Source organism: Camellia sinensis, chromosome 3 (assembly GCF_055761805.1).
Source record: "Camellia sinensis isolate YWXY chromosome 3, ASM5576180v1, whole genome shotgun sequence".
In the NCBI taxonomy this organism is placed as follows: domain Eukaryota; kingdom Viridiplantae; phylum Streptophyta; class Magnoliopsida; order Ericales; family Theaceae; genus Camellia; species Camellia sinensis.
In genome coordinates this window covers 64,386,439-64,407,629 of record NC_138963.1, presented here as the reverse complement: position 1 = coordinate 64,407,629, position 21,191 = coordinate 64,386,439, and the positions used below count along the sequence as shown (strand labels likewise).

General features: G+C 36.6%; 1 protein-coding gene across 1 annotated transcript; it reads right to left on the bottom strand.

The window, feature by feature from the left end:
* Positions 1-16,224: 16,224 nt before the first annotated feature.
* LOC114283773 (17.3 kDa class I heat shock protein) lies at positions 16,225-17,247 on the bottom strand. The gene has a single exon (XM_028226657.2). It carries the CDS (start codon positions 16,850-16,852, stop codon positions 16,391-16,393), a length of 462 nt encoding a protein of 153 aa, XP_028082458.2. The 5' UTR covers positions 16,853-17,247; the 3' UTR covers positions 16,225-16,390.
* Positions 17,248-21,191: the final 3,944 nt, after the last annotated feature.

The window sequence follows — 21,191 nt, the reverse complement described above, 5'->3', positions numbered from 1 at the left end:
CCTACTTCGGCTTAGTGGGTTGGTTCTACCTCGGCCCATCAGAAGGTTTGTTAGCTCGGTTTTGAGCAGTCTAGACCGGTTTAACGTCTAGGGGCAGCTTTCTGAGTTCGGTCTAAAAAACTAAGAAAGCTGGTTTAGTCCCAAGGCCTAAATCGGTTGCGGTGTGAGGAAAGTTACTCCGGTTGAGCCCCTAGGGGCGGCTTTCTGAGTTCGGTTTCAGAACTAAGAAAGCCGGTTTGGCCCCAAAATCTTAGCGCGGTTATAGACCGAAGTACCTAGTTCGGTATGTGCAAGCTTGTTCGGTGATCTTATCTTGGCTAGAGTGGTTCAGAAGAAACTACTGACATTCCTACAAGTTCTAGTTCGGTTATTTACTACAGAAATCTACATATTTGGGGCAAACAGGATCCTAGTTCGGTTGCAATGTGATTTTGGATCTAAGACTTATTTTTCTACATAACAGTTCATACACGTACAAGTTCTATTCATTTTTTCATAAGAATACAGAGGCAAAAACAAAAAACAAAAAAAAAATGCACAAGCATGCTTCACCAAGACAGGGAAAACAGAAAAGAAGAAAGCAAAAACAAGTTTTTTCAAACTTACCAGAGGGAAACAAAGGCGAGGAAGGAAGAATGGCAGCAAAACCACAGCCTTTTCAAGAACAATGGAAGAACAGTTAGAGCACGCAGAGAGAAGACGAAGGATTTGAAGAATGTAAGTGAATGATTCAAAAGTAGAATGGTTCTTTTGTGAAAAAGGAGAGAGAAAGAAGCGGCAAAAAGGGGCAGGAACTGTACGAAATTTTTGTAGGGCGGCGTGACAGTTGGCCACAGCTTATCAGAGTTTACCACGTGTCACTGGAATGGGAAGCGTTACAGTCGCTGTGATTGAAGAGACGTTTTGACCAGATATAGTAATACCCGAGGTAAACTTAGCTCGGCTGGAAAGGCCAAAGGATTTTTTAGCTCGGCTGAGAAAGCGTAACAAACTCTAGCTCGGCCAGAAGGCTGGTAATCCCAATCATGTTGCACAGATGGAATTAAGGGGCAATTGAGAGGGTAATTTTTGGGAAAAATTGGGGCGAGCTTCGAGTTGGGTTTTGGGGCCCAAAACGCAGAGGACTAGGTAAAAAGGCCGTACTGAATACTCCGGCCTAGAAGGCAAGGTTACTCCGGCCTTGGGGAGACAAAGTTACTTCGGCCCACGGAGGTGAGTTTATTCCGGCTCAAGAAAAGATAGTTGCTTCGGCCCAAGGAGGAGTAAAGCTACTCCGGTCCAGAGGCAACTCGGAGTTAGGCCGGTCTCAGAGTTAGTCCGGTCGCAATATGTTCTGGGAAGACCGGCTTCGAAATTAGTCCGGTCGTGGCATACTCTGGTTAGGTCAGTCAGAACTTGCTACTTGGAAGTTTGATCTAAACGCACCAAGATTGAACAAGGGCAGCCGAAGTAATGAGTTAGAAGAGAAGACCGAGCTAAGGATAGTTCGGCCTTCTATATGGCTCAGCATAGCCAGTGTTATTTCGGTCATGTGGTAGTTCGGCCATGGAGAAAACCATCCCACTTGGTTTAAGCAGTGGGGGAGGGTGTAAAAGGATAAGCATTATCCTTAGGAGTATGAATCCTAGTAGGACTCTGCATGGAGAAATACAAGTCCTACTAGGATTGTGCCACGGGAAACTTATAAAAGCTCACAAGCATCACCTAGGAGGAGGTAATTGAACACAATCTTTCTGAAAACTTAGAGCCTTGTCTATTTGTCAAGTTTTCTGACTTAGGCATCGGAGAGGTTTCCGGCACACACCCGCCGGCTAGCTCACGTTTGTGTTTTCAGGTGACAAAGCGACGTCGTACGGAGGAGCGTGGACTTGGTCAACAGGATTATACGAGGAGAATTATTTCCTCCCCGTACAAATACCATTTTATTAATCGAATTAAGTATATGTTTTTGTGTACCTTTCATGCTCTGCTTGATTTTTTGTGTAATATCATTTTATTAATATTTTGTTAGGTTTGCGAGATTCTTGTCACTCATCCCTTACACTATGTTTGATTGGAGGATTTGGAAAAAAAAAATTAAAAAAGAAAAAGAAAAAAGATTTCACTTACCTTTTCATTTTTCTTTTCCAAATCTCACTTTAAATCTCCTAACCAAATAGAATATCAATGCGCCAACCACCATTTGTGACGATTGAAAGATTTAGTCCCAAAATATAAAATAACCAACTAATAACCCCAAGCTAAAAAAGAAAAATAAAAGACAATCCAAATGAATTTTTTAACTAAAAAAAAATTAATTAAAAAAAAATCAACTAAATTTGTTTTTGCCAAGTTAGTCACTTCTCGCTTAATGGCGGTTGAAAGATTAGTACTGTATCATTAACCTAGCCTCTGATGCTTGGGTTGCCTATCCAAACATCTAAACTAACTGTCTTGTTCAAACCGAGCCTCTAGTGGTCGGGTTGCATGTCCGAACATCTAAACTAAAGTATGTTCATTCGGCTCTTTAAGAAAGATGATTAGATTAATAAGTCATGAAACTTATTTAAAGAGTATTTACTTAGAGATGTGATAGAAGAGATTAACAATTTCTTTGAATTAATAATCTCTTATATAATAGGACTAACAAAGTCATAAAAGGATTGAGATTAGAAATTAAGTGAAGAAATGAATGAAATTTTAAATGATTTTAACAAAAAATAAATTTTTTAAAATAAAAAAATAATTATAATATTAAAAAATACTAAAACTTAAAAAATATTAATTTTATATATTAATATTATCTGTAATATTACTAATCCGATGATGTATAGATAAACACTCTTTATTCTACATCTCTAATATCACCACACTAATAGGAATGGCAATTTGAACCCGACCCAGCGGGGACCCGACCCCCCGATACCGATTAGAACGGGTTTTTCTTGAAAATAATCCCCATAGGACCGGGGATTGTATTGAAAATTAAATCCCCGTTAATTTTCGGGTCGGGGACGGTGATAGGTTGCTTGGCCCTGGCCCCGGCCCCGGCCCCGCCCAAAATCCCTGAATAGTCCCCCGTATATATATATATATATATGTTTAGGAGTGCACTGGACATATCTACTATATTATATTATATCTAATGTTTAGGAGTGCGGTGAAGTGCAGTGGATATATGTTTAAGAGTGCATTGGACATATCACTGACTTCTCTCATCTCTCTATCCTTCATTCACTGACTCAGATCTCTCTCTATCTTCTCGGTCTCTCATCTCTCTCTCTCCCTCACTAACTTCTCTCATCTCTCTTGATCCCTCACTCACTGACTCAGATCTCTCTCTCTGAGTCTCACCGTTTCTCACATCTCTCTCCCTCACTCACTCACTCAGCAATCATCCAGATCCACCACCACCAATTTGAACAGATCCTGAACCGTGGCCCATCCGTGAAGCCTCCGTTGCCACCGATCTGAGCAAGACCAGGACCGTGACCGTGAAACCCTCTCTCTCTCTCTCTATATATATATATATACATGTTGTTGGTGTTTTAATTTTTTTTTAAGTTGTTATATATATATATATATATCTCTAAGTTGTTGCCACCGATCTGTTATCTGTTGTTGTTGATGAACAATGTTGTTGATGATTATTGTTGATCTGAATAATTAGTGTGTGTGTGTGTGTTGTGAACAGATAAGTCGGGGATTTTTCAGGGTCGGGGAAACCTGATCCCCGTTAGGGGACGGGGGTGGGAGAGGTAATAGCTTCTCTGTCGAGAATCGGGGATGGGGATGTTTTTACTTTCGGGGATCGAGGACAGGGATGTAACAACCCTCACCGCTGTTTACCGATAAGCTGCCGATTACTACTAAACTGAGACTGATTATGAAAAGTAATTGAACTGATTGAAATACTGAACTGACCGACTGAAATCTGAAACTGATTGATTGACTATATCTGTTTAAATGCATTATCTATACGTTGACTGTTTGATTATCTGTTCATGTTTTATGTTTAAATTGCGAATTGAAGGCCTTATCAGCGGCCGAACCGAAAATCGATTAGTGTTTTACGATCATCATAATTTATGTAATTTTATGGCATATTTATCTGAAATTTGATTTAGTGTGATTAAACTAGATTAAGTAAAGCTAATTAAAGAGTTAGGCTTATCCACAACTTTGCCATTGTGAGTGGGCCACTTCATGAACTATATTTGAGCCTTATTATACACTTAGGCAAACATTTCATCAGCTCATTTCCCTTGCCTTAGCCAACCAAGAGAGAGAGAGGGAGAGGAATTGAATTTCTTCTTGTGTTTTGCTTGGAGACTTGAAGAAATTGTAGGAGATTTGCCTAATTGAACTTCTACACTTGTAATTAAAGACCTAGGTAAGGAATTCAACCTCTTAATTGTGTCATTAAGTTGATTCTTGCATGATTTATGGGTCTTTAGTGATCTAAGGCTTGAATTGGTTCAATTGTGTTGAATTAGAGCACAATTGTTGCATGCATGTGTTTATCCTTGCATTGTGAGGTTTGATTTCATGGAAATCTTACATGCATGTTCATATATTTGCAATGGACCATGTTTTCATCTTGTTTTTGGAACAATTGGCTTATTAGAGCAAGTGTTTAAAGCTTGAAAGTGGTTTAAATTCATGCATGTTGCATTGAAGTTAAGTTCATGAAAATTGGTTTGAATTTGAGTTAAATTGATCTTCCCTTGGGCTTTGATTTTACAAATTGAGCTTTGAACCATGTTATACTATGTATTTGCAAATGTTTTCCAGGAAATGAGCCCAAGAGAATTGAATTTAATGCTTTAAAAGTTGAATTTAAGCTTGAGGTTCAAATCTGAGAATTCCAGATTTTGAACTCACGCACGAGCGGGGTGACTGGCGCTCGAGCGTGAAATTCGTGCTCCCAGTATTTTGCACTGCTTTGGTGTCCGCTCGAGCGAGGTAATTGACGCTCGAGCGGGACCTTGTTTCTTACGCTCGAGCGGATGTCGAGCGCCCAATCGAGCGTGATTTTCACCTATCCAGCACTTTTTGACTGTTTTGCAGTATGCTCGAGCGTCTAAGTCTGCGCTCGAGCGGAAACCTTTGTCTGCATTTCTGCTCGAGCGGAGTAATCGACGCTCGAGCTGGAACCCTGTTTTCTAAAAATTCTGAAAATGCTTTCAAAGTGCATCTTTGTATCCTCATTTCATCCTAGGTATTCTTAGGCCTAGTTTAAGGCATCTTAAGGAGGGTATAGATGTAGAACCACACCGAGGCAAATTAGGGATTAAATTATTATCTTTTCCAACTGTATAGCTTAGTGTGTGTTCAATCTGTAAATTGTGTAGGGTTGGCGACTGGGGACGCGCTCTAGCCTAACTGTAGCCCAGAACTCTGTGAGTAATAACTGTGTAAAGATATATTCAAAAATGATTATCTTCTGAACAATTGAACTGTACTGTTTCTAAATTGATACTATTAATAGAATGAATGTATGTCCTCTATTCTGAACTGTATTGTGGCATCCTTAGCAACTACTGTTACTGACTGTTACTGTTACAGAGATCTCTGTCGATTCCCTTGTTGGAACCACTACTGTTTACTGATTGATGGGCATCATTAACTGTTCGGTCTTTCAAGAGCCACTGTTTACTGTACTGTTATGCTAATGGATGTACCACATATGACTGTACTGACTGAACGACTGAAATACTGATTTAATGAACTGTTTTCATTACTGTAACGACATTCATTCTAAACCTCTTTACACATTGTGTTATTCACTAGGCTTTAGCTCACTGCTCATATATATATATGTAGGTGTACAGGCACCAGACCGCGGCTAGTAGCGTCGGGGTAAGCTCCAGTTTTGTCAAGCCAACCACTGTGCCTCACTGCGAGGTTTCGAGCCTGTCAAGCTATGGCTTAGGAGTACTTTAATTTCCCCTGTCTATCTCTGTAACTGTTTTGTTAACTGTATAGACAGTATAAACTGTTACTGTACTGTTTAATAGGGATTAGGTCCCTTATCTAAATGATTATAAATGTTGTACATACTGTTCTGCACTGTGTGTATGTATGCATGAAAAGTCTTTTTGGCATACAGACTGTCACAGCTCATTGGACATTATTTATTTACTGTATTGGCTTCCGCTAGGCCCCTGTACTCTGTTCTACTGTATTACTGTTAAGCAGGCCTTCGGTAATCTCGGATTACTGGCCGGTTACGGTGCTAAACCCATAGGGGCGGGTTTGGGTCGTGACAGAGTGGTATCAGAGCGATACTTAACTACGAGTTATACCACACACACGTGTCCAAATGAGCTATAGGATGTCCTAGAAAAGCGATTAGGGCATTGCATGAACATGTTAAAGTATGTGTGACTATGACATGACTGAATATATGCTAATGTGATAAACTGTTTAAGTATGCAACTGCTTATGTTTATAATTGCTATAACTGCTTATAGTGGAATGGATAATACAATAACTGCAAATGAATCTGAATCCTCATCCTCTGAGGCAAGAATGGCAAGACTGGAGAGAATGATGGAACTCATAACTGAGAGATTAGGACAACAACAGAACCCACAGCCCCCACCTCCTCCAGTACAGCCAGAGCCACCTGTTAATGATGACATAATTGCACTGACACATAAGTTAAGCAAGATGAAACGGCCATCCTTTCAAGGAGGCCTGGAACCATTAAAAGCTGAAGTATGGGTCCTTAAGACAAAAAAGTTATTTGAAGTGTTTCCGTGCTCTGAAGCACATAAAGTATTGTTAGCTACCTTTACCTTACAAGAAGAGGCCAGAAGGTGGTGGATGCTCATCCGCGATGACAACACTATAATGACTTGGGCTCAGTTCAAATGAGCCTTCTTTGAAAAGTACTTCCCTCAGTGTGTCAGGGACAGAAAAGTAACTGAATTTGAACAGCTGAGACAGGGCACAATGTCAGTTGCTGAATATGAAACAAAGTTCACCGAGCTTGCTAGATATGCACCACACATGGTGGACACTGATTATAAGAAGGCCAGAAAGTTTGAAGGCGGCCTTAATGTTGCAATACTGGACAGAATTAATGTTTTGAAGCTACCGAATTATGTAAATGTTCTTGACCGAGCTTTGATGGCTGAATCGAACATCGAGGCACTGAAAACTGAAACACCAGCGTCTGAATGGCGTGGTAAAAGGCAGGGTTTTAAATTCAAGAAGGCAAGCATAACCCATTAAACAAGAAACAGAATACGGGGACAACAACTAGCCCCAGCCAAGGGAGTGGTTTCATACCACCCTGTTCTGAGTGTGGCAGGAAGCACAAAGGGGTCTGTTACAAAATATTTGGAGCCTGTTACAGGTGTGGCAAGGTGGGCCACATAGTTAAAGATTGCCCCTCTGCTCTACAAGCCAATAGTAAAGCTGCACCAAGCGTGGCAGTATCAACTGTTGCACCAAAACCGAACCCCAAAGCTATCGGGAAAGAGCCCATGAGGCAGGGCCGAGTGTTCGCCCTAGTACCGGGAGATGTGCAGAATACCGAGACCGTTGTGTCAGGTATTCTCTCTATTTGTACTCAAAATGCTTATGCACTGATTGATTCGGGGTCTACGCATTCATATGTGTCACATGCTTTTTTGCGAAAACTGAATAGACCATTAGAACCCATGAATTATCTGTTAACTGTATCATCACCCGTTGAGGGATCCATGACTTGTGCATATATGTACCCCTGCTTGTGAAATTATTGTTGGGGATGCACATTTGTATATTGATTTACTGCTACTGAACATTGACCATTTTGATGTAATATTAGGGATGGACTGGTTACAAAAATATCATGCTACTATAGACTGTGTAATGAAACAAGTGATTTTTCATCCACCTGGTTTACCTGAATTTGTGTTTAATGGGGTTGGAGTAGTACCTCCCCCGTATCTGATTTCACCCATGAAAGCTTGTAAATTGATTAAGAATGGATGTAAAAGGTATCTGTGTTCTGTATTGACTGTATCTACTGATGATAATGCTAATGTGAACAGTATTCCCATAGTCAGAGAATTCCCAGATGTTTTTCCAGATAATCTGCCAGGGGATTTGATTGACAGGGAGATTGAATTCACCGTTGATGTGATTCCGAGTACCTAGCCAGTATCTAAAGCTCCTTACCGAATGGCTCCGACTGAATTGAAAGAATTGAAAGTGCAACTGCGGGAGCTGTTAGATAAGAAGTTCATTAGGCCTAGTACTTCACCGTGGGGCGCACCTGTTTTGTTTGTAAAAAAGAAAGACGGCTCACTGAGACTGTGTATTGACTACCGTGAACTGAACAAGGTAACTGTGAAAAATAAATACCCATTGCCACGTATTGATGACTTATTTGATCAGTTACAGGGTGCTCAAGTGTTCTCTAAGATTAACCTCAGATCAGGATACCATCAGTTGAAAGTTAAACCAGAAGACATTGACAAAAATGCTTTTCGAACGAGGTATGGACATTACGAATTATTAGTTATGCCTTTCGGAGTTACCAATACACCTGCTGCATTTATGGACCTCATGAACAGAATCTTTAAACCGTACCTTGATGACTTTATTGTTGTATTCATTGATGACATACTGATTTACTCCAAAAGTATAGAAGAACATGAACATCATCTGAGACTTGCCCTACAGACCCTAAGAGAACAGAAACTTTACGCTAAACTGTCTAAATGTGAATTTTGGCTTGATCATGTTATGCTTTTGGGGCATATTGTTAGCAAAGATGGAATTTCAGTTGATCCACAGAAAATTGAAGCGGTAGTAAACTGGCATAGACTAACAAATGTGACAGAAGTCCGAAACTTTTTGGGTTTGGCTGGATATTACAGAAGATTTGTCAAAGATTTCTCCAAAATTGCCTTACCGTTGACTCAGTTAACTCAGAAGGGGATATCATTTGACTGGACTAACCAAAGGGAATCAGCATTCCAAGAGTTGAAAACTCGACTTGTAACTGCACCGATTCTTACCCTACCTTCAGGTACGGATGGTTTTACTGTATTTAGTGATGCTTCTCATAAGGGTTTGGGATGTGTTTTAATGCAGAATGGGAGAGCTATTGCTTATGCTTCCCAACAACTGAGACCACACGAAAAGAATTACCCAACCCATGACTTGGAACTTGCCGCAGTGGTATTTACATTGAAAATCTGGCGTCACTATCTGTATGGGGCGACATGTGAGGTGTATACAAATCACAAGAGTCTGAAATACTTCTTCACACAGAAAGAACTGAACATGAGACAGCGGAGATGGCTAGAACTGATTAAAGACTATGACCCACAGATTTTGTACCATCCGGGAAAAGCCAACTCCGTTGCCGATGCACTGAGCCGGAAATCAATTGAAAATTTAGCCTGTTTGCTCACTGGGCAGAAAGAATTTCTTTGTGACCTTGAAAAATTTGAAATTGAAATTATTTTGCGAGAACAAGGTGGAACAATAGCTGCTATTTCTGCTCAACCGGCACTGATTGAAGAAATTAAAGAGAAACAACAATCGGATGACTTCTTGAAGAAGATCATCGAAGAAAGGGAAACTAAACCAAGACCGGGTTTCAAATTTGAAAATAATGTACTGAAATTTCAAGAAAGACTGTGTGTACTGAATGACACTAAACTGAAAAGAAGAGTTCTGTAAGAAGGCCACAATTCAAAACTGTCTATCCATCCAGGGAACACGAAAATGTACCAAGATTTGAAATTGAATTTCTGGTGGCCGGGAATGAAGAAAGAAATTGCTGATTTTGTATCGAAATGTCTTCATTGCCAACAAGTTAAAGCCGAACATCAACGACCCGCAGGCTTATTACAGCCCTTATCCATACTGGAGTGGAAATGAAAACATATCACCATGGATTTTATTGTGGGATTGCCTCGCTCCAGTAAAGGTATGGACTCAATTTGGGTTATTGTTGATAGACTGACTAAATCTGCTCACTTCTTACCTGTTAAGACAATTTATAATGCGGACAAATTGGCTATACTCTATATTGATGAGTTAGACTGCATGGAGTGCCTGTGTCCATTGTATCTGACAGGGATTCGAAGTTTACATCGAGATTTTGGCAAAGCTTACAGACTACATTGGGTACTGAATTAAGACTGAGTAGTGCTTATCATCCTCAGACAAATGGCCAGTCAGAAAGGACCATCCAGACTCTGGAGGATTTACTAAGAATGTGTGTCCTTGATTTTCAGAAAAACTGGGAAAGCCATTTGCCCTTAGCCGAATTCGCCTACAACAACAATTATCATTCAAGTATTGGTATGGCGCCTTTCGAGGCATTGTATGGCAGAAAATGTAGGTCTCCGATTTGCTGGGCAGAAGTTGGAGATTGGTCTTTGCTTGGGCCTGAGATTGTATATGAAATGACTGAGAAAGTGAAACTGATACAACAGAGACTGAAAACTGCACAGAGCAGGCAGAAAAGTTATGCTGATGTCAGAAGACGAGACAAAGAATATGAAGTAGGTGATCACGTGTTTGTGAAAGTGACACCGATGAAAGGCCAGACTCGTTTTGGAGTCAAATGCAAGTTAGCGCCGAGATATGTCAGATCGTACGAGATTATTGAGAAAATCAATCTGGTGGCGTATCAAGTTGCACTTCCTCCTGAAATGGAGCATATGCACAACGTCTTCCACGTTTCTATGTTGAGGGATTACCTCCGGGATCCTTTCCATGTGATAAAGCCTATTCGTGTAGTGCTGAGTGATGACTACACTTACGAGGAACGACCTATTCAGATTGTAAACAGACAGATCAAGAAGTTGAGAAACAAAGAGATCCCGTTAGTGAAAGTCGACTAACAAAACCATGGTGGCGTATATGCCACTTTGGAAAGGGAAGATGACATAGCTAAAAGATATCCTGAACTGTTTCCACTGAATCCTATTTTCTTCCAAAACGAAGGTAACTCGAGTTTAGAGGACTAAACTCTTTTTAAGGAGTGGAGACTGTAACAACCCTCACCACTGTTTACCGATAAGCTACCGATTACTGCTAAACTGAGACTGATTATGAAAAGTAATTGAACTGGTTGAAATACTGAACTGACTGACTGAAATCTGAAACTGATTGATTGACTGTATCTGTTTAAATGCATTATCTATCTGTTGACTGTTTGATTATCTGTTCATATTTTATGTTTAAATTGCGAATTGAAGGCCTTATTGGCGACCAAACCAGAAAATCGATTAGTGTTTTACGATCATCATAATTTATGTGATTTTATGGCATATTTATCTAAAATTTGATTTAGTGTGATTAAACTAGATTAAGTAAAGCTAATTAAAGAGTTAGGCTTATCTACAACTTTGCCATTGTGAGTGGGCCACTTCATGAACTATATTTGAGCTTTATTATACAGTTAGGCAAACATTTCATCAGCTCATTTCCCTTGCCTTAGCCGACCAAGAGAGAGAGAGGGAGAGGAATTGAATTTCTTCTTGTGTTTTGCTTGGAGACTTGAAGAAATTGTAGGAGATTTGCCTAATTGAACTTCTACACTTGTAATTAAAGACCTAGGTAAGGAATTCAACCTCTTAATTGTGTCTTTAAGTTGATTCTTGCATGATTTATGGGTCTTTAGTGATCTAAGGCTTGAATTGGTTCAATAGTATTGAATTAGAGCTCAATTGTTGCATGCATGTGTTTATCCTTGCATTGTGAGGTTTGATTTCATGGAAATCTTGCATGCATGTTCATATATTTGCAATAGACCATGTTTTCATCTTGTTTTTGGAACAATTGGCTCATTAGAGCAAGTGTTTAAAGCTTGAAAGTGGTTGAAATTCATGCATGTTGCATTGAAGTTAAGTTCATGAAAATTGGTTTGAATTTGAGTTGAATTAATCTTCCCTTGGGTTTTGATTTTACAAATTGAGCTTTAAACCATGTTATACTATGTATTTGCAAATGTTTTCCAAGAAATGAGCCCAAGAGGATTGAATTTAATGCTTTGAAAGTTGAATTTGAGCTTGAGGTTCAAATCTGGGAATTCCAGATTTTGAACTCACGCTCGAGCGGGGTGACTGGCGCTCGAGCGTGAAATTCGTGCTCCTAGTATTTTGCACTGCTTTGGTGTCCGCTCGAGCGGGGTAATTGACGCTCGAGCGGGACCTTGTGTCTTACGCTTGAGCGGATGTCGAGCGCCCAATCGAGCGTGATTTTCACCTATCCAGCACTTTTGACTGTTTTGAAGTACGCTCGAGCGTCTAAGTTTGCGCTCGAGCGGAAACCTTTGTCTGCATTTCCGCTCGAGCGGAGTAATCGACGCTCGAGCTGGAACCCTATTTTCTAAAAATTCTGAAAATGCTTTCAAAGTGCATCTTTGTATCCTCATTTCATCCTAGGTATTCTTAGGCCTAGTTTAAGGCATCTTAAAGAGGGTATAGATGTAGAACCACACCGAGGCAAATTAGGGATTAAATTATTATCTTTCCCAACTGTATAGCTTAATATGTGGTCAATCTATAAACTGTGTAGGGTTGGCGACTGGGGACGCGCTCTAGCCTAACTGTAGCCCAGAACTCTGTGAGTAACAACTGTGTAAAGATATGTTCAAAAATGATTATCTTCTGAACAATTGAATTGTACTGTTTCTGAATTGATACTATTAATAGAATGAATGTATGTCCTCTATTCTAAACTGTATTGTGGCATCCTTAGCAACTACTGTTATTGACTATTACTGTTACAGAGGTCTCTGTCGGTTCCCTTGTTGGAACCACTACTGTTTACTAATTGATGGCTATCATTGACTGTTCGATCTTTCAAGACCCACTGTTTACTATACTGTTATGCTAATGGATGTACTACATATGACTGTACTGACTGAACGACTGAAATACTGATTTAATGAACTGTTTTCATTACTGTAAGGACATTCATTCTAAACCTCTTTACGCATTGTGTTATTCACTGGGCTTTAACTCACTGCTCATATATATATGTAGGTGTACAGGCACCAGACCGCGGCTAATAGCGTCGGGGTAAGCTCCAGTTTTGTCAAGCCAACCACTGTGCCTCACTGCGAGGTTCCGAGCCTATCAAGTTATGGCTTAGGGGTACTTTAATTTCCCCCGTCTGTGTCTGTAACTGTTTTGTTAACTGTATAGACTGTATAGACTGTTACTGTACTGTTTAATAGGGATTAGGTCCCTAATCTGAATGATTATAAATGTTGTACATATTGTTCTGTACTGTGTGTATATATATATGTATGCATGAAAAGTCTTTTTGGCATACAGACTATCACAACTCATTGGACATTGTTTATTTATTGTATTGGCTTCCGCAAGGCCCCTATACTCTGTTCTACTGTATTACTGTTAAGCAGGCCTTCGGTAACCTCGAATTACTGGCTGGTTACGGTGCTAAACCCATAGGGACGGGTTTGGGTCGTGACAGGGGAGTGGCATCCCCGGCCCCGCCCCGGCCCGTTGCCATTCCTACACACTAATGATCTTTTCATTCAATTCTATCACACCAGTGTTTTAAAAAGTTCTAGGCGCATCGAGGCGCCAAGGTCACCTGGAGCCTAAGCGCCGAGACGCGAGACGAGAAACGAGTTATAGAAGTTAAGCAAAATATTAATATAACACTATTTTCAACGTAAACAAACATTTTATATGTATATTATTAATTCTTTTAATAAGAAGAGAATAGAAGAGAAGAGAAGAAGAAAAAAAAATAATTAATTTTTTTAATATATATATTATTTTATTTATTTATTATATTTTTTAAATAATGTGTTTCAATTAATTTTTATTTTATTTTATTTTACATACATGTGTTTATTTTTTTTATTACTATGTATAAATATATATTATATTTTATATGTTATCTATAAGTATATTATATATTATATGATAGGTATTCTAGGTATTATATAATATTATATATATATGAATAAATTATATTTTCTATATTAGCTATAAGTATATTATATATATATATATGAATCAAAATGAGAGAGGGAGAAAGAGAGAGAGAGAGAGAGAGAGAGAGAGAGAGAGAGCGATATTAAGCGAGACAGAAACCAGAGAGAAGACGAGGGTTTTTTTCCACTAGAGAGAGAAGAGGAAGAGCCGTACCAGAGGAGATGAGAATAGGAGTCAAACCTTCGTCGTCTCAATTGCCATCGTCATCTCAGAGATCGGAATAGGAATCGAACCTTCGTCGTCTTAGAGATCACAATCGCAATCAGGTTTGCTCTTTTAACCCAAGTTTTGATCATTTTATATTGTAAATGAAAATTTATTCCATGTAGGTATTCACACCAAAACCAAATGGGCTGTAGTAGCAGAAAAAACGCAAAGCGCCAAAAATACACGCCTCAAGCCTTTAAAAAAGGCACACGCCTCATCGCCTCTGCTACACCTCCTTTGTGTCCCCTCGACTCGCTATGCATGAGGCGCAGAGCTACGCCTTGTGTTGCTTTGAACTTAAGTGCACTTTTTAAAATATTGTATCACACTAACAATCTTTTCACTAATAATCTTATAAAGCTAAACATGACTTAACTATTTTATTCAATTAATTGGACTATCCTAACTCTTACCAATTGACCTTGGCCAATGAGCGTGCCCAGCATCATTGACCTAGCCCCTAGTTCTCAATTACATATTCAAGCATATGAATAGTAGTGTAAATTTGGTTTCGCTCAGCCTATATCAAGCTTCATCAACTTTTGCTAAAATTCAAGTCAAACTAGGTTGCAAGTCAGAAAAGATTAAGCCCAAGTCTAAAAGATATTCTGGTCTTACTTGCGTCGATGGGGCCGAACTTACGCAAGCCTAAATATTTTTACAATTTTTTTATCAAAATTTTTTAACCTTTCACTAAAAAAACACTATATATAACCTTGAATAGGCCCTAAACGGGCCAATAAATCGGACTATGAAACGAGCCCACAATCTAACCCAAGCTTTAAAATAATGACTCAGACCTAGGGGTGGGCGCGGGTCGGTTGCGGCCACGAAACCTCCAATCCGCCATCCGTCCGCCAGATTGGCGGATTGAAGAAAATCAATCCGCATCCGTCCGCCAATCCGGCGGATGTGGATTGAGCGGATTGACGGTTTGGCGGATGGATGCGAATCGGTTTGGCGGTTTAAAATTTTATAAATTTTCAACATAATTCAACTTGTGCACTTCCTTAAAAAAAAAAAAAGAAAAAAAAAAGTATTACAGTCAATGACTTAAAAATGTATTACAATCACTGTATGCCTTATCCAAAGAAAGAAAGTTTGAAACTTTAGAATATCACGATCACTGTATGCTTCATCCACATATTACAATCACAGCATGATTCATCCCTATAAAGTATTACAATCTGTAATTCTTAAAATATAATAACAATTCAAACCACCAAAACCATAAACAGAGCAGTAGTAGAGATTGAATGTCTCTATATTGTTACATCTACATATGTTTTTGAAAACAAAAACCAACCAGCATATATCATATTTATTATTTATTATTTTTAGAGTTAGATTTAAAAACTAAAAAATATAGATGAATAATACGTTTATTTTTTTCAATTCAAAAATATATTCAAGTTGAAAACTTTTTTTCAACAGAATATTTAAACTCTTTTTCAATTGAAAACACAAACATAATATTTAAACAAATTGAAAATACAAAGTCTTATAAATTACTACAGGTGCTCGCGATTTGGCGGTTTGGCGGTTCGGTTGCGGCCAAAAAATCTTAAATCCGCCATCCGTCCGCCAAATTGGCGGATTGGAGAAAATCAATCCGCAACCGTCCGCTCATCATCACGCATCCGTCCAAAATGTGGCGGATCGGTTCGGTTCGGTCGAATTTGGCGGATCGGTATATCCGCTGCTCACCCCTACTCAGACCCACCTTAGATTACGAGTAAACTTCAAACTGTTCACAGACTGCAAACTCTTTTTAATCTTATATCTAAACATTTTCGAAAACATATTATTTTACTAATTTTTTTAATTAAAATAAAAATAAAAAATTAATATGTTTAAAATAATTTTTTAATATTTATATGTATATATTTTTCAACTTTTTAATATAAGATATTAATTCTTTTAATAATTTTTTAACATTTAAACTATAAAATTGTTCAGCCAATTAAGCTGTCATAACTCCACCAATCGGCCTTGGCCGATGAGTTGTTATCACCCACAAAATCCAATCCAAAATCACTTTAATATATATATATATATATATTATTTCACCATTACATATTATGGTTTGATTTAGGCAAACCAACCCAACATATATATGACCACTACATTCACATATTAAACAGACCAAACAAAACATTACACACAACCCCCCCTAAAACAAAAAAAAAAAAAAAAAACAGAAAAATTTAACCAGAGATTTCAATGGCCTTAACATCAGGCTTCTTCACTTCGTCCTTGGGAACCGTAACAGTGAGAACTCCGTTCTCCATAGATGCCTTCACCCCATCCATCTTCGCATTCTCCGGCAGCCTAAACCGCCTCAGGAACTTCCCGCTACTGCGCTCCATACGGTGCCAAGTATCGTTCTTCTCCTCCTTGTCAACCTTCCTCTCTCCGCTGATCTGCAAAACCCTATCGTCCTCGATCTCCACCTTCACTTCCTCTTTCATCAGCCCTGGTAGATCCGCCTTGATCACGTGCGCTTCCGGAGTTTCCTTCCAGTCCATGCAAGCGTTCGCGATTGCCGAATTTTCCCGAGATAAATCGGGAAATGGAAAGTCTCTCAAGGGGTCCCAGACGGTAAGAGAGAAGGGATCGAAGACGCTGCTGCCTCGTCGGTTGCTGAAGAAGCTTGGGATCAGCGACATTTTTGTATGCTGGATTTGAAATGGAATCGAATTGAAATAGAGAAAGAAAATTAGGAGTTTAGAAATTAGAACTCTGTTTGGTTACCGAGAAAGTTGCTCGTGATTGTACTGCGAATGGATGCGAGGGACGTGTTTGGTATTTATAACAAGAGGAGGAGTATTCCAGTACTTTCGAGACTTTATTCATTTTGGCTTGGGTCAACGAAACGAACTTTCTAGTACATTTGAGAAATCTCTAATTTCATGGGCTGATAATTATTTCGTGTTTCAAGAGCCCATATCGGCCTAACATGTATTGGGCCTACAAGTCAGTTTTATCAGCCTTATATATTCATAAAACAATCAAATAAGAGTTTTACTAAAATAAATTCCCACTGCATAAGCAAAAGCAGGTTTGTTTATTTATTTATAAGAAGATAACTTTAAAATGCGTTTAAATTTGACTTGTTTATCTAACGAAAACGAGTTGAGGTCGAGTAATTTTACAAGTTTAATCTTAGTACATTAATTTTGTTTTGACAATAAAAATAAATAAATTAATCATTACGCACCATACATACAATAGATAACAAAAGAATACCATTCAAGAAATTCCATGAATGGCATTTTCATAATCAAAATGAAAGAATATATTCTATCAAGCCGTTCAAGGAATTCCATGAAGAACCACCTTTCCTCAAACAAGCCTGCCTCTGCACTCTCTCCACCTCATCTCCTCACATTCTTCCTCCACCATAAATCTAATCTCCTCACAACAATAGTCGCCTTCATTTGCTCTCCTTTGCGAGTCTTAACCTCATCAATTTTTCGTCAATGCAAATTTAATAAAACATCACATACCTATTAACATATTTACAAATGTAATACCATAACCCAAATCATCGCAGAGAGCAGGGCCGGCCCTGAATTCTACAAGGCCCTAGGCGAAGTTTCAAGGACTTTTATACATATTTATCAAACAAAAATTTTGAATAATATAATAAATAACAAAAATGCACAAGTTAGTATTTGCGATTATCAATACAAAAATTTACTTATATGGATTATGATAGGAAAAAAATCATTACAAGAATTCAAAATGACAAAATCCAGTTTACAATAAGGGGGAAAAAAATGTAAAGCTATAATACCAAATAAAAATTGAGCCAACTATGATAAAATATCACTTAAACATTAGTCTTCTTGCATTTTTAGCTGTAAAATTACTAATTAAGCTTGTATAATCTAATTTATCTGCTATATCATTTTCAATGAATAACAAAGCTAATCCATTCAATCTTTCTTGAGACATGGTTGACCGAAGATAAGATTTAATAAACTTCAACTTCGAAATGCTTCTTTCTCCCAAGACAGCAGTAACTGGTGTGGTCAACAAAATTCTATAAGCAATCCATGCATTTGGAAAACAACGATTCATTACCTTCAAATAATTTATCACTTCAATTGGCCTTTTGGTTTCTTCTAGTAATATTTCTTTCAAGACTTTCAACTCTGAAAATAGATCTCTCCAATCAACATCTAAAAACTCGCCATGTTTCAGAAAATCTTTTTCAATTTGAAAATAGTTCTTTTTTTTTTTTTTTGTTAATTGGGCTAACTTTTTTTATTTGCTTTTAATGTTGACCTATAACATGTTTGTGTTTGGGCCTTTTTTTAGTGGGCCTTTGAGAGTAGTAAAGAAATATTATAATAAAAAAAGAAAAAAGTGAAGCAGGCTACAAATCACCCACTTGATTTGAAAATATATATTTTTCTTAATTGGGCTAACTTTTTTTATTTGTTTTTAATGTTAGCCTATAGCATGTTTGTGTTTGGGCCTTTTTTTGGTAAGCCTTTTGTTTTGGAGGGCCTCTAATAATATTTGGGTCTTTTTGAAAACTTAATGGTATAAAGGATTTTCAAAATTTGAAGTCCTATTTTGGGTCAAAATTTGGAAGCCCCAGGTGCAGATCTCACTAGCGTTAACCTAGGACCGGCCTTGGCAAGGAAGTGATGATTCACTTCAAACTCACCTACATGGTTGAGAGGAAGAGAGGAAAAAAATGAAAACAAGGTGATGAGAGACAGTTCGAGGATTTGTTTGTTTTTTGTTACGTCACTCGATCTAATTTCTGGTCTAAACCTTCTGTCTAAGTAGGAATATATTTGAATGATAATAATTTTGAAAGAAATGTAAATCTCATTATTACAAATGAGGTTATTGGTAATAATAATGTCACTACTATCCAAGCGTTTGGATTATTAGGGATCATACATGAAAAAATAATAAAATTTAAAATATTGTGGGTTTAATTGTTTTTTTATCCTTAAATAGCTAAAATTCTTGAATAAATGTAGATTATCATAGAAAAGTGAAATAATCAAATTTCTATTTAGCTTACAAATGCGATTTTAATTAATAATTAAGAATCACTTTCTCATCTCAATATACTAGCATACTTACCCATGCTATGCATGGATATAAATAAATACTTAAAAATTAATTTTTAAAATTAAATAATAATCTAAAAATTTATCTACAATATTTAGCAAAAAAGTTTTAGAATTAATTAAATTTTATTTATTTTTATCACAGTTACATATAAGAGTTTTTTTTTTTTATTTATTCTTATGTCATTAATTGTGTGTTTTAAGTTCTTAATAACAAATACATGTCATAATTTAATTGGTCAAAATTAAAAAATAAATCACAAAAAATATATTTATGGTAAAATATAAATACATTTCGTCTTATGAGTTTCGTAAATTTAATTTATCATATAATAGTGGTAAATTATATTTGTCAATATATTAATTTTTTCATATTTTGAAAAGTCTAAAAATTTGTCTAGCATCAAAATTATAATTTGTCTTATGTTACAAGATTTACATAAAAATGGATTAAGATTCACTTGTGATATTAAATTTTGGCTTAACATTAGATTTACACTAACGAAGATATGGATTTACACCAAAAAAGACAATAATGAAGAGATGTGATTCTATAACAGTAGATGGGAGTGTTAGAGAACGGGTAGGCCTAGATTAATGTTGGTTAGCGTTATAAATAGAGATATGGATCTACTTAATTTGACTGACAAAGTGGCCTTTGATAAGGCCGCATGGAGAAGAAATATTCATGCAGTTAACCCTATTTGATGGGATTTAAGGCTTGGTTTGGTTTGGTTATTAGATTTACACCAACTTATCCTTCACATAATTATTAAAAATTATCTTGGTATATTTTGAACTTATATGAATCATTTGACTTATCTATTTATTAAATTAGTAAATAGATAGTTGTAAGCATTTTTTATAATAAAAATAAGAAATATGGACATATTTTATACATAATTATTAAAAAATTTGAACTTTGTTTTAAAATAAATAAATAAAACTATATACTTATGTTTAAAACAATCAAATGAATAGCATGAAAAAATAATCTAAGATAAAGTCACCCTAAATGGTAGGTCATATTCTAGTCCAAATATATTTAAATTATATCACAATTTATTAGTTCATGGCTTATATGAGCTAATTTGGAGATTCTAATATTGGATTAAAACACTAAAAAGTAGCTAAGAAAATTTAGTTTGAGTTGATTTTGTTGCCAATAATTCTTGATTTAAGCCTAGTCCTTGGAAAATCGTCTTGTTCATGTCCAATCCATTAGTAGACCTGCCTATTTATTTAATTTTTAATTAGTAAATATATATATTTTTAAATTTATAACAAAAAAAGGAAACATGTACATATTTGTTTGGTATATTTATTAGCAATTTTAAAATTAATTAAGAAATTATGTACTTATTCTTAAAAGGATAAATTACATTGGTAGTCCCTATATTTTAATTTTTGTGTTATTTTTATCATTACAATTTTAATTTACTCGATTTTAATCCTGAATTTATAATTTTGTCTCAATTTAGTCCAATTGTTATAATTGCTAGTGTTTTTTTTTTATATTTAAAATACACACATGAGTAGCATCTGTTATATTTTTATAGACAAAATTATAAACTTATTCAACTTAGTAAATTAATCTTAACCAATTCAATAACTATTTTCTTTCAAAAACCTTAACTGTCATTATTAATTGGACCAAATTAATACAAAATCTAAAATTAAAGATCAAAATCAAACTAATTGAAATTACAGAGTTCAAATTGACACAAGAGACAAAATGTGAGGACTATCGATATAATTTTTCCTTCTTAAAATATGTCTAATGTTGATTGTATCAATATTAAGATATATTTATATTTGAAAAACTATTTAAGATCAAATCAAACTAGAACTTGAATTGAAAATTGATGGCTAATTAAAAATATTTAATAATTATAAATTTAAATTTGAT